This window comes from Geotrypetes seraphini, chromosome 8 (genome assembly GCF_902459505.1).
Source record: "Geotrypetes seraphini chromosome 8, aGeoSer1.1, whole genome shotgun sequence".
In the NCBI taxonomy this organism is placed as follows: domain Eukaryota; kingdom Metazoa; phylum Chordata; class Amphibia; order Gymnophiona; family Dermophiidae; genus Geotrypetes; species Geotrypetes seraphini.
In genome coordinates, this window is record NC_047091.1 from 103,414,619 (window position 1) to 103,427,837 (window position 13,219).

General features: G+C 41.6%; 1 protein-coding gene across 1 annotated transcript in view; it reads right to left on the reverse strand.

Moving 5' to 3' along the window:
• Window positions 1-13,219, reverse strand: part of COMP (cartilage oligomeric matrix protein) — a 97,584-nt gene that overhangs the window by 23,168 nt on the left and 61,197 nt on the right. Inside the window, exon 15 of the mRNA XM_033956119.1 lies at window positions 12,237-12,285. Coding sequence (XP_033812010.1) covers window positions 12,237-12,285 — 49 coding nt within the window. The remainder of the gene's footprint in view (window positions 1-12,236; window positions 12,286-13,219) is intronic.

Sequence of the window (13,219 nt, forward strand, 5' to 3'; positions counted from 1 at the left end):
AGTATTTTCTTGTAGGTACGTATTGCTAGAATTAATTCTAAGTTTGTGAAATTTGAAAGCAGGAGATAGGCTAGTTCAGGGGTAGGCAATTCCAGTCCTTGAGAGCCGGAGCCAGGTCAGGTTTTCAGGATATCCACAATACATGTGCATGAGATAGATTTGAATTTCAAGGAGGCAGTGCATGCAAAACCATCTCATACATATTCATTGTGGATATCCTGAAAACCTGACCTGGCTTTGGCTCTCGAGGACCGGAATTGCCTACCCCTGGGCTAATTGAAGGAAATATGTGTTATAATGAGTGTAGTTTTAGGGGAAGGATACGGGAAAATAAGGTCTTCATCAGGGAACACCTAGGTTGTAAACAGGGAACACCTGGATTGGCCTCTGCGTGTGCGGGTCACCGGACTGGATGGACCAAAGGTCTGATTCGGTGGAGGCATTTCTTATGTTCTTATATATTCATCCTGCCTTGACTCTTATGTCTGTTCCTTATTTTTACTCACTCTAAGAGACTCCAGCCAGTGATTTACTATGCCAGATACAGCCATTGCTAGGAGTTGCTAGGAATGTTTGCTCTCTCCTACAATAGGTGGTGCCAGAGGATATCGCTCATTAGTGATGCATAGTTATCAAGATTAGTAAGTGTTATGTTACAAATCAGTATCATGTGTATGTACTAACTAGCCATGTATGCATTTTCCTGGGTGTACTTATGAATATCAAATAACCAACAAACACAAGGCTCAATTATTAGATTTCAAAATAGATAAAGGAGACCTCAGCGACTACATTGAAGATTATTCAACTGGTCAGGTCTATCCACAAATGTATCAGCATTAAGAGAGTCAAGATAGATCTAATAAGAATAATATGGTTGAGAGTAGTCCTTTCGAGTGAGAGAATGAGTAATAATAGCAATTCACAACAGTATTTTTTTAGACAACAGACAATAGAATAAGCGAGGAAGCATAAGAGGCAGAGGCTTCAAGAGAAACAGCCCATTCATGAGACCACAACGATCAAATAACGGTAATTAATTTATCTACTCATGTGCTTACGACAACTGAAGAATATGTTTTGGGTTTGGGACTGTCTTTTTATCCTTAGATGAGAATATATATAAGAAGTTTGCTTTAGATCCTATAAAACGTTTACAATCAAAAATTCAAAAATTAACAGAGCAAGGATTAAAAGAAGATTTTTTTTTAACATTCTAGAGATGTGAAATTTTTGAATCATCCTGTTACACCAGTTCTATATCTTTTACCAAAGATTCACAAACAATTATAAAATCTACCTGTTAGACCTATCATTTCTTTGTGTTGGTCTGTATTGGAACAATTAAGCACTTTTGTGGATCAGTTCTTGAAATCTGAAGTGCCTAAAGTTAATTCTTATATTTGGGATTCTAATCTAATCTAATCTAAACCTTAAGTTTATATACCGCATCATCTCCATGAGAATGGAGCTCGACACGGTTTACAAGAACTTTTTTTTTTTTTTTTAATAAATATTTTTTATTCTTTTTTTAAATTCTTACATCAAGTGAAATACATGTAATACATTCAATTATGAAAAAACACTTGAAATTATTATTAAATGTTCTTACAATGTGAATTAAATAAACCCTTTATCAGAATTTTATATCATATTAATATTACAATAGTTTTCCCTCCCTAGCCCTTCTATATGTTCTATACATGTGTTATTATATCTGATCAGTAGAATAATTTGTCAATGGTCCCCATATTTTATTAAATTTTTTAATATAACCTTGTTGTAATGCCAATACTTTTTCCATTTTATATATATGACAAATTGAATTCCACCAAAAAGTGTAATTCAATTTAGTGTCATCCTTCCAGTTCTGAGTAATTTGCTGTATGGCGACCCCTGTTTAAAATTAATAAAAGTTTATTATTATTAGCTGAAATCGGACTTTGTGTTCTCATTGCTGTTCCAAATAATATTGTATCATATGATAGTCCAACATGATTTTCTAATAAATTATTAATTTGGGGCCAAATTAATTTCCAAAAGGAATTAATGCAGGGACAAAAGAATAGTAAATGGTCCAATGTCCCCACTTCTATCTTACAATGCCAGCATCTATTAGATCTACTACTATCTAATTTTTGTAATCTCGTAGGGGTCCATAAAACTCTATGTAATAAAAACAACCATGTTTGACTCATAGATGCTGATCTTGTAGTATGTATTCTCCAGGACCAAAATTTTTGCCATTGAGATGGAAAAATTATCTGTCCTATCTCAATACTCCAAATATCCCTAAGTCCTGATCTCTTTTTTTTGTTTAAAAATTCGTTTATTTTCTTATACCATTTTGCGGCTTGGTGTCCTAGAAAATCCGCTTGAAAACAAAGGATTGGTAAACTATATTGAGTGTTAAGATTCTTCCATTCAGGGAACCCTTCCTGAATGGCCTGCTTCAATTGCATCCATTTAAAATATTGTGTTTTTTCTAATCCAAATTTTTGTTGCAATTGTGAAAAACTAAGCAGTGATCCATTTACTATTACATCTTTTAAAGTACGTATACCTGCTTTTATCCATTGTTTCCATACTATTTTAAATCCACCAATTTTGATCCTGGAGTTTACCCAAATAGATTGATTTAAAGATTTAGCCAATGGATCTGTTGATAAATTGCTTATAAATCTTAATGTTTTCCATGTATCTATTAGAATTCTATGATCTTTATATCTCCTAGGTATTGTTATACTAATGAAATGTTCTGGATGTAAAGGGAACATGAGGCGCCATTCTAAATATAACCAGTCGGGTACATTTTCCATGAGATCTGGGAGGATCCAATACATTCCCTGTCTTAAAATATAGGCTTGATGGTACCTATAGAAATTTGGAAAATTTACCCCTCCTTCCTTAATTGTTTACAAGAACTTAAAATAGTGGGTAGAGAAGAAGAAAAAGGATTACATGAATTTATGTGTAGAAGGGGGGAGAGAAAGGGGGGAAGGATAGAGCTACAATTTGCTGAAAAGCCAGGTTTTCAGTTGTTTGCGGAATAACTGAAGGGAGCTCAGGTTCCGCAGCGGGGTGGTGAGGTCGTTCCAAAGACCTGTGATTTTGAAGAGAAGGGATTTTCCCAGTTTGCCTGAATAGTGGATGCCGCGTGGAGAGGGGAAGGCTAGTTTAAGCCTTTGGGCAGTTCTGGAGGAGTCGGGACTGGAGGAGTTGAAAGACAGTGGGATAAGAGGAGGCAGGATTCCGTTCACTTTTAGAGAGAATTGAAAAATGTGAGATATAGGGCTCCTTTTACTAAACTGCGTTAGGGCTTTAACGCACTGAATAGCGCGCGCTACAATGCTGCACATGCTAGATGCTAACACCAGCATTGAGCTGGCGTTAGTTTTAGACGTGTAGCGCGGGGTTCGTGCGTGCTAATTTGCGTGTGCTAAAAACGCTAGCGCACCTTAGTAAAAGGAGCCCATATTGAACAGACTTTGTTAATGATTACTCTAGATGTTTTCTCTCTGTATATTTCAATTCATTCATGAAGTGCTAGAAGAACATATGCATTCCCATCTCATTCCTACAGTTCAGTTAGCACGCATAGCTGTGAAAGAGACTTTTTTTCCTTTTTGACAACTGTTTTTACAAAGAAGTGGGGTAGCAATGGAGGCAGTTTTTGCACCATCTGTGGCTAATTTATATATGATCAAATCTGAGGAAGAATGGATTGCATATTTCCCATTCCATCAACTTTTTAGATGGTAGTGATATATAGATGATGTATTTATGTTGTGGTTAGGTACAATAGATGACTTTAGAAAATGTTTGAGTTGGCTGAATAGTTGTGATACTCATATTCAGGTTGAAGGTAATTTTTCATTTTTCTCAATTCATTTTTTAGATACTGAAATCATACAAAAGGAATGGACAATTTTTGACTAAAACCTTTGAAAAAATTACAGAAAGAAATAAGTTTCATGCATACAAAAGTTGTCATCCTAGACATTTAATAAATAGCTTGCCTTTTTCACAAAGGAGAACTTACAAGAGAGCGTGATTCAATGACAGAACATTGTTATGTCAAACATCTAAAATACGAGGTCTGTTCAAAAAGTTCCAGGACAGTTTGAATTGCGTGCCAATGGGAAGTTCTTTGGAGATGCACTAGGCAGTGTTGAGTAGCTTAAAACCTCATGAGTAACCTTTTTTTGTTTGTTGATATCTGTTTTTGTCTCCGAGATACAGCAGTTTTTGTAAAAGTGTGTTTTCGTGATTGGCTAATTTTCATCATGGGCGACCTCAATGAGCAGCACTACAGCATGAAGTTCTGTTTTAAATTGGGTAAGACTGCTACAGAAACTTATGAAATGTTGAAAGTGGTTTATGGGGAACATGTTATCAATCATGGAAGGTGTTTTGAATGTGAAACGTGATGACAGTTCTTCCCCAGCCACCTTACTCTCCTGACTTGGCCTCTGCTGACTTGTTTCCTAGACTTAAATCCACACTGAAAGGAAAGCGATTTGACACCATTGAAGACATAAAGCAAAATTTGACGCAGCAACTTTTGGCGATTCCTGAAAATGCGTTTAAGGACTGTTTCCAGAAGTGGAAATGACGTTGGGAAAAGTGTATATGTAGTGATGGGGAGTACTTTGAAGGGGACCCAATGGAATAAGTTGTTAGACTGATTAATACGTTTTTTATAAAATCAGTCCTGGAACTTTTTGAACAGACCTCGTACTTATAGAAATTAATCCAGAAATGTGCATTTTGGAAATACTCTGCACATTCTTCTGCAGTAGCACAAATCATCCAGGATAGATGGGACATTCTTAAATTGCATCCTGTGTTTAAACAGTCAAATTTGTGCATTGCCTATTCTCGTGACAGAAATCTCAAAGATATTTTAAGTCCAGCAGTGAGTCCTGAAGATGTTGTGATAAACAAATTGAATGGGCACCATAAATGTGGGACATATAAAATCTGTATTATGACATTCTCATGATGGTAAAAAGTATATATTGAAAACCTTTGTCAACTGCAAGTCTGATCATGTTGTGTACACAATAATGTGTTGTCGTAATAAATATTACATCGGTATGCCCTCTAGATCGTTTAAGGTTAAGATGATGGAACACAAATCAAACATTAAGATAAATATTATGAAGGGATCTTCATCCGCTATAATAATTCCCTTAGCGTGCATGCGCACTTCAAAGTTGGTGGGTCCGTGATCCATGGCGCTGTGCCCGCGCATGTGCAGTGCCTGCCTCAACTGATTTCCTGATCTCCGACGCTGGCTGACTTCTGACTACGCTGTGCTTGCCGGCTTCCTGACCCTGTTCCTCCGAAACCAGAGACGGGGGGAGGGAGGAGAAGCAAAGCTGGCAAGCACAGTGTTAGAGCCCCCAAAGCATGGCCGAAGTCGCTTCCTGGCTAGGGCACCATTGAAGGAAGATAGGGCAGGGAGGGAGACTTCAACTCGCTGCTCCTACATGCTTCGGGCCTTCCTCACTGCCGGGTCCTGCCTTTGCGGAAACAGAAAGTAGGTGGGACCCGGCAGCGACGAAGGACCGAAACAAGCAGGAACAGCAAGTTGTTAATATTGCACGGCCGAAGGCTGTGTGAGACCTGGGGGTTGGGGGGGGGGGGGGAGAATGAGAAATGCTGCCAACGGCTGTGTGAGACCGTGGGGGGAATGCTGCAGCAGCACCTTTTTGGGGAGACAGAGGAGCAGGGAAGGGGTGCTGCTGGACAGGGGGGAGGTCAAATGAAGGGAGAAGGGCTACTGCTGGACAGGGGGAGCAGGAAAGCGTTCCTTCTGGACAGGAGGAGAGACAGACAGAAAGAAATAAATACAGACAGCGGGCAGGAAAGACAGACAGACAGAGGGCCAAGGAGAGAGACAGAAATAAAGACAGACATAAAGAAAGAAAGAGGGCAGGGAGAGAGAAAGAAAGACAGACATACAGAAAGAAAGACAGAAATACCCAAGTCTACAAATCTATTCTAGCACCCGTTAATATAACAGGCTAAAAAAACTAGTATTTTTAATGATTTGAGATGTTTTGTCATTGATAAAGAATTACCATATAAACATGGAGCAAATCAAGTGAAATGTCTGCAACAACAGGAGGGAAAATTGATTTTTAAATTGGGTACGCTTGAACCAGTCGGCTTGATTTCAATGACAGGTTGGGATGTGTTTCTTTAAATTTCAGCCATAGATGTTAGCTGTAATTCATATAAGAAGCGTCAGAGCTTTTTTAAATAATTAAATAATCTCAGCGTCTGATGTTTCCATCGCCATCTTGAAAAAGAAGGAATAGCAAATGAGAGTTACTAGACCGGAACATGTTTCTTTAAATTTCAACTAGAGATGTCAGTTGTAGTTAACAAATGATACATCAGATCTTGTTTAAAAACCTTAGCATCTGACATTTCAATCGCCATTTTGAAAAAGACTGAAAACTGACTGGTACACTTCTCCCTCCATATTCGCGGTTTCCACAGTCACGGTTTTGATTATTCGCGTTTTTTTTTACTTCTGACTCCTCCCACTCGCATTGGTCATCCATGGTTGCAGAGAAAAATTTTGTTACATTTTTCCAAGCACCGATTCACAGCGTGCACAGAGAAAATCACAGATTACCAGCCTCTTTTATAATATAAAAACACCAGTGGTTTATGATATATGATGAAAGAAAAGAAAAGTAAAAGTAAAGAATTACAGTTTGAATATTGATAGAGAGGTTTTTTTTTTGAGAGCGAGCATTGAAAGAAAACAGGACCTATTCATGAATGACACATGTTTGGTCTTCAATGTGGTCACTGGGGCCTCCTTTTTCTCTCTTTGAAATTCAAGAATTGGAGCCTTGTGCTAGTTGGTTGTGATCGCAGATTGAGCACTTTTTCACGTGTATTGTATATAGTAGTGAACTTATGGATATTAGGATTGGAGAAAAATAGCTGTGCAAATATAAATGTAAAATGCTGTGTACCACCCTCTTGCTGACATAATTACTCTGAACCAATAAACTTTCCTGTGCACACTTCACCAATACATGTGAACAGCATAGTGGGTTATATTTTTAAAGAGGAAACTGTATACTCATCGGCATTTCACGCCAACTTCTCTCGTCATTGGTGTTTTGAGTTAGGGAGTGTGTGACCCAGTTGTTAAAGCTACAGCCTCAGCACCCTGAAGTTGTGGGTTCATATCCCACGCTGCTCCTTGTGACCCTGAGCAAGTCACTTAATCCCCCATTGCCCCAGGTACATTAGATAGAATGTGAGTCCACCAGACAGATAGGGAAAAATGCTGAAGCACCTGACTGTAGACTACTTAGTATGATGCATTATCTTAAAAGCCAAAACTCACTTTTCTAATTGATTTGGCTTATTCGACTATGCTCTCAGATGCCTGCATTGTACCGTCACAAATGATTTATTCTACAGTCTTAGCAGTCTGTTGTTTCAGGTTATCGGAGGATATATATGACTTGTTTCCATTGTGGATTTATTTAATGTAAACTACTTAGGCCAGTGGTCTCAAACTCGCGGCACGGGAGCCACATATGGCCCACCAGGTACTATTTTGAGGCCCTCGGTATGTTTATCATAATCACAAAAGTAAAATAAAACAGTTTCTTGATCATCTGTCTCTTTAGCTATAAACTACAATATTATTATTAAGACTTAGCCAAAAGGAAAGATTTATAAACTATAAAGAGTTTTACCTCATGCAAAATTGTCATCCTATATAATAAAACCCTAAGCGCGCATGCACACTTAGGGTTTCATGTTCCCTGCTGCCGTGGTGTGTGATCCGTGGCCGTGTTCCAACCCGGCGGCAGGGAACATTCTGGCCACTCCCCTCCTCCCGCCCTCACTCACCATGGAAGCCAGGCAAGCTCTCTCCCTGCCTGCGTCCTCGGCAGGGAACACACCTACCGCCCTCACTCGCCACTGCTGCTGCCGCCACCGCTGATGCTGATCCTCCTCTAAAGAGCAGCCTGCGATGGTGGCTGGCTTTAGCAAACCTCGCACGGGATCGCGTCAGAGGGAACGTGCTACCGAGTTGGAGAGCGGCCTGCGAGGTTCGCTAAAGCTGGCCACCACGATCGCAGGCTGCTTTGAAGAGGAGCAGGCCAGAAGATGCCGGGATGGAGGGAAAGTAAGAAGCGGATCAATACCGGGGGCCAGGGGGAGAGGGAAAGGGGGCTGCTTTGGGGGGAGGGGTGTGCTGGGGGGGGAGACAGAAGAGGCCATGGAGAGACAAGAAGAGGGAAAGGGGGCTGCTTTGGGGGGAGGTGTGCTGGGGACAGACAGTTTTGCTCTGGGGGGGAAGACAGAAGGGGCCATGGAGAGACAAGGAGAGGGAAAGGGGGCTGCTTTGGGGGGGAGGTGTGCTGGGCACAGACAGCTTTGCTCTGGGGGGGAAGACAGAGGAGGGCCATTGAGAGACAGTTAGGGAGAGGGAAAGGGGGCTGCTTGTGGGGGAAGTGTGTGCTGGCGGCAGACAGCTTTGCTCGGGGGGGGGGGAGACAGAAGGACACAGACAGCAGCCAAGGAGAGAGAGATAAAGAAACACAGACAGACAGACACATCTATTCTAGCACCCGTTAATGTAACGGGCTTAAAGACTAGTTTCTTTAATAAGACATTAACTATTTTTTTCTGAGGCTCTCCAAGTACCTACAAATCCAAAATGCGGCCCTGCAAAGGGTTTGAGTTTGAGACCACTGACTTAGGGTATAAGTATATGAGTATATGGTGAAATCACTGAAACATCTTTGACATAAACTTTCTATACCTCATATGGGTTTTTTTTGTTATTATATGAAATTTATGTTCAATAAACATTTAATCATAAGCATCCTGCATTTCCAGTAACTGGTGTTCCACTTCTTATGTTTCTGGATTCACCGATTTTGTTGTGGAACATTGGCCCTTTTTTAAGACTTTCGGTTTCATTTACAAAGCAGCATTAGCGGCTGCACTGCGCTAATGGCCCTGAAGCCCATAGAGATTTAAAGGAGGGCTTTGGGGTTGTTGCCACGCAGCAGCCGCTAACGCGGCTTTGTAAAAGAGTCCGTTTGTGTTTGTACTCATGGATATCACAGTTTTGTAACATTATTTGAGAATCCGTTTGCTAAATTCCTGTCTCTCAACGCTGACAAAAATAAAGCACTTTCACATATTGCTATAATGACTGGTTGTTAGTGGATGGAAATCTAGAGACCTTGAACTGGATTGTTTCAGGTTGCCCAGAGATACAGGTTACCACTTGGTGCTTAGTAAGAAATGTATTCTTTCTCCGGTGGTGAGTATGGATGAGGTGTTTTTTTTTTCTGTTTGGTGCCTTCAGTGCCTCCTGTTGGTACAAAGGCAATCTGGCATTATGAAAACTTTGAAAATGGTTTATTTGACTGAATACCTTGGCCAAATACTACTGCTTGCAGTTTTATTTCTATTTCACAGCTATGATTGAAGTCTACAAACTCCTGAGTGGAGTAGAACGGGTACAAGTGGATCGATTTTTCACTCCGTCAAAAATTACAAAGACTAGGGGGACACTCGAAGTTACAGGGAAATACTTTTAAAACCAATAGGAGGAAATATTTTTTTGCTCAGAGAATAGTTAAGCTTTGGAACGCATTGCCAGAATTTGTGGTACGAGCGGATAGTGTAGCTGGAGGAAAAAAGTCCATAGTCAGTTATTGAGAAAGACATGGGGGAAGTCACTGCTTGCCCTGGATCAATAGCATGGAAAGTTGCTACTCTTCGGGTTTTGGCCAGGACCTGGATTGGCCACCGTGAGAACAGGCTACTGGGCTTGATGGACCATTGGTCTGACCTAGTAAGGCTATTCTTATGTTCTTATTTGTTTTAATCTGAGTGTTTCACTCTGTGGGTTGGTTTGGGAATATTCTTTTTTCCTGTTTGAAGGATTCTCAGTCCCTCCAGATGATGTCCCTCTTTCCTAGTTGAGAAACGTCCAGGTCTGTCCCTTCAAAAGAGAGATCTGCTAAAATTATATTTTGCTCAGTAAAGGGGTAGTTGCATCTTTTTCTCTGATGTACTGCAGGCAGCATAGGAGCCAGCTTTTTCGAATGATTGGGGATGCTAAATGATTTTAATTTGTTGTCACTTTAGATAATTGCCATAAAAGATAGACAAATAATCTTTGTATATCGCCGATAGCAATCTTACCAAACAGGTAGTATAAAATTTTGGTGGCTGCGGCTTGAGGGCACCCGGAAGTGCATTGAAGTCGATGCAATGACATCACGCACACGTGTGACATCATCACGTCAACGTCTGCACATGCGCGAAGGCCCTGCAGATGGGGCTTTGAGCCGGATGTGCGGGGGTGGGGGGGGAGGGTCAACAGGAGAAGAGTGGAGAGGAGGAATGCTGGGAAGGAGGAGAGGCGCAGGTGCTAGCTGTTTACAAGACGTGACCCTCTCCATGATAGGCACATCCTGTAGGCAGTCAACCACCGCCGGTGACTCGCGGCATATTTCGAATCTCGCCATGGTACGCTAGTGTGCCACGGCACACAGTTTATGATTCACTGCTCTAAGAGTCTATCTATGTTTTAAGTGTGTGACTGAGACCAGGTATTCTGTTAGCATAGAAATTCTATGTAGGGATGTGTAGTAATATGACTTGTTTAGTTTTCATAGTACGTGTATGATCTAGAGCAGTGGTTCTTAAACCTGTCCTTGGGGACTACCAGCTTCTCGGGTTTTCAAGGTATCCCTAATAAATATGCATGAGGTATATTTGCATATAATAGCGAAGACAGGCATGACATAGAGACAGGATATTGAGCCCATTCCAATTTAAGCAGGAAGGTGCACTAACAAGATTTAGGGCTAGATTCACTAAGCAAACCGATTGTGTACCGATCGGTTTGTGACCCAGTTTTCCTCCGAACCGATTCATTAACTTTTCCTGCGATTCACTTACGATCCACGCATGCAAATAAGGAGAACGGCATGCAAAAGTAGGGAAGGACGCGATTCACCAACAAAATTTAGCCACACCGACTGGACTGGCCGACCAAGAAAGAAGCTACTGCTGGGAACCAGTCGCTGACGTCCTTTCCGACTGCTGCCCTGCTCTTGTATGCAGCCATAGTCGGGAGCCCGTGGTTTTAAAAGAACATGCCATGAGGAAGAATGGAGGAAAGCAAGTTAAAACCACAGGCTCATGACAATAAAGCATTTTTAGAAAAGGAACTGCCTCTCTGTCACCCTGCACGCGACCTCCCCCCCCCCCCCCCCCCCCCAGTGCTCTGAAAGCCTGTTTGCAAATGTCAGGCTTCGGGATGGAAGCCAAGCTCAGCCTTCCAAACAGATGGATCTGTCTTTCCCTTCTACTTCTGGGCTGCAGAGGTGGCAGTTGGTCAGTTTGCACTCATAAGAATATAAGAATTGCCGCTGCTGGGGAGCGAGAGGGAAGTTAGGAGAACCAGCGCATGCGCATACCATCTACAGGCAAAGAAGATGGTCTGCGCATGCGTCAGGATCGCTCTGCAGCGATCCGTGAGATCGCTTGTGGGCGTGTTTGCGATTAGAGCATTTGCATGCGCAGTCTTTTGTGAATCGGTCACCTGGAATTGGGTCGGCCACAGATTGTAACGCTTTAGTAAGGTTAGTGAATCTAGCCCTTAGTGTGTGTTAAGTGTCATGCAGCCCATAGGTATGCAATGGACTGCCTAGCATTTAGCAAATGCTAATCAGTACGCACTGAATCCATTAGCATATCTTTGAAATAAGACCCTTGAACTCCTTGGTACATTTGCTCAGATACCTTCAATCCCCAGTTAAGAGGGAGAAAGATAGGTAGCTGGTATGCCTGCTTCTGCAAGCCTGGACTGAGATTTATTTTATGTTGTCAAGAAGGGAGACACTGCAGGGACTAATTCCTTATAACTTGAGTTTTATGAATTCTTCCTGAACTTGAAGAAGGGTCAAAGTTGAAGAGGAAAAGCAACTAGCCTTATGGTAAGGTTTCTAATTAGGCAAAACAACTGGCCAAGGTGACAGAGCATTATTGCTAGGATGAGAACTTTTTTCATTGGATTGAGCTGAAGCATGGTGTAACCTAAGCTGGTTTTAAGAGGCCACAGACCTAAATCTCTGTTGCAGTTGTAGTGCAGTATGTTAGAAGTTATGTCAAATGTAAATATAATCATTCTTTCCCGCTGTCGTCTTGTTACTCACCAACAGCCAGACCTGGATCACTATTCATGGTCTGCACAATTTCCATGCCCTGCAAAGTTCAGATAGTTGCACATTTAAAAGTAGCGCATAGAAATCTAGATATTAAATTCATAGTCAGACCTGATAGGATATGAAGCAGTCAGTAGAATTTAACATAACAATATACATATATTCATCCACATCTTCGTACTTGGACTTTCCAAACTTGTCTTGCTGACTTTCCAATTAGCTCCAAAGCAGCTCATTGGGTTTGCAGAATGTTTACAATGAATTTTTACAATGAATGTTTACAATGAATGTTTACAATGTTTACAATGAATATGCGTGATAAATTTGCATACATTGGAGATTGGTATGTGCAGTTTTATACCATATATATATAAACAAAAGAACAAAAGAACATAAAAATTGCCGCTGCTGGGTCAGACCAGTGGTCCTTCGTGCCCAGCAGTCCGCTCACGCGGCAGCCCTTAGGTATATATATTTACACACACACACACACATTATGGATAACTGATTGGAGGGCCACTAGAACACATTCAGGTCTAGAGCAGTCTCTCACAAATTTTGCGAAGCCGCAGCACACTAAACGTGGTGGTTCGAGGCATTCAGAAGTGCGCAGACATCAACGTCTGCACATGCCTGATGACCCTCCAAACGGGGCCCTGAACTGCCAGTGGGGGGTGCTGGAAAGGGAAGAGGTGCGGAGAGAAGGAGAGGCGCTGGCGCCAGCTGACTACCTACAGGAAGTGCCTCTCATCGCGAGACGCATGTTCTGTAGGAAGTCAGCCGGTGCCACTCCTCCTCCCCGGCATCTTGCAGCACACTTGGAATGGCAGGTGTGCACAGTTTGCGATACACTGTTCTAGAGAAAATGGAAACTTGGGCACAGAGAGTTATGAAGTTGGCACTGCTCTGCACAGTTGTCAATCAACCGCTAGGCACTGCTTGTAGAATCACGCTTAGCCGCGCCTAAGTAGACT